Below are 408 nucleotides of genomic sequence, written 5' to 3'. Positions count from 1 at the left end.
GGGGTACCAGAGGCAGATCCGGATCCTGACGGCTGATAACAAAGGATCTGTCCATCCCACGAAGAACACTTTCTTTGGGAGAGCCACTTTCAATCACAGCACCCTCTCCCTGCGGATCAGCCCCGTTAGCGTGGCCGACAGTGGCGTCTATCGGGCAGAAACCGAGAGCTCGACAGGTGATGTGCCAGCTGTGAAGTTCTGCGTGTCAGTGTGGGGTAAGTACCTGGGTCCCCACCGTCTTGTCCCCTCCCCAGGTCCCCTCTCACCATCTCTCTCCCCACAGAGCCCGTCCGCTCGCCGCTCCTGGAAGCACGCGTCCTGCACGTGGAGCAGGGCTGGTGCAACCTCTCGCTCCTCTGCAAAGCGTCCAGCACCAGCAACGTCTCCTACAGCTGGGTCTGCACCGGG

General features: G+C 61.3%; 1 protein-coding gene across 1 annotated transcript in view; it reads left to right on the top strand.

Moving 5' to 3' along the window:
- Positions 1 to 10: 10 nt before the first annotated feature.
- CD244 (CD244 molecule, natural killer cell receptor 2B4) overlaps positions 11 to 408 on the top strand; it is a gene marked incomplete at its 5' end in the record, with an annotated part of 1,741 nt that continues 1,343 nt past the window's right edge. The window contains one exon of the mRNA XM_009864693.1: positions 11 to 215. Within this exon, the coding sequence (XP_009862995.1) occupies positions 11 to 215 (205 nt within the window). The remainder of the gene's footprint in view (positions 216 to 408) is intronic.

The sequence above is a fragment of the Apaloderma vittatum genome, unplaced genomic scaffold (genome assembly GCF_000703405.1).
Source record: "Apaloderma vittatum isolate BGI_N311 unplaced genomic scaffold, ASM70340v1 scaffold27572, whole genome shotgun sequence".
NCBI lineage: Eukaryota > Metazoa > Chordata > Aves > Trogoniformes > Trogonidae > Apaloderma > Apaloderma vittatum.
This window is presented reverse-complemented; position numbering and strand designations above follow the sequence as displayed.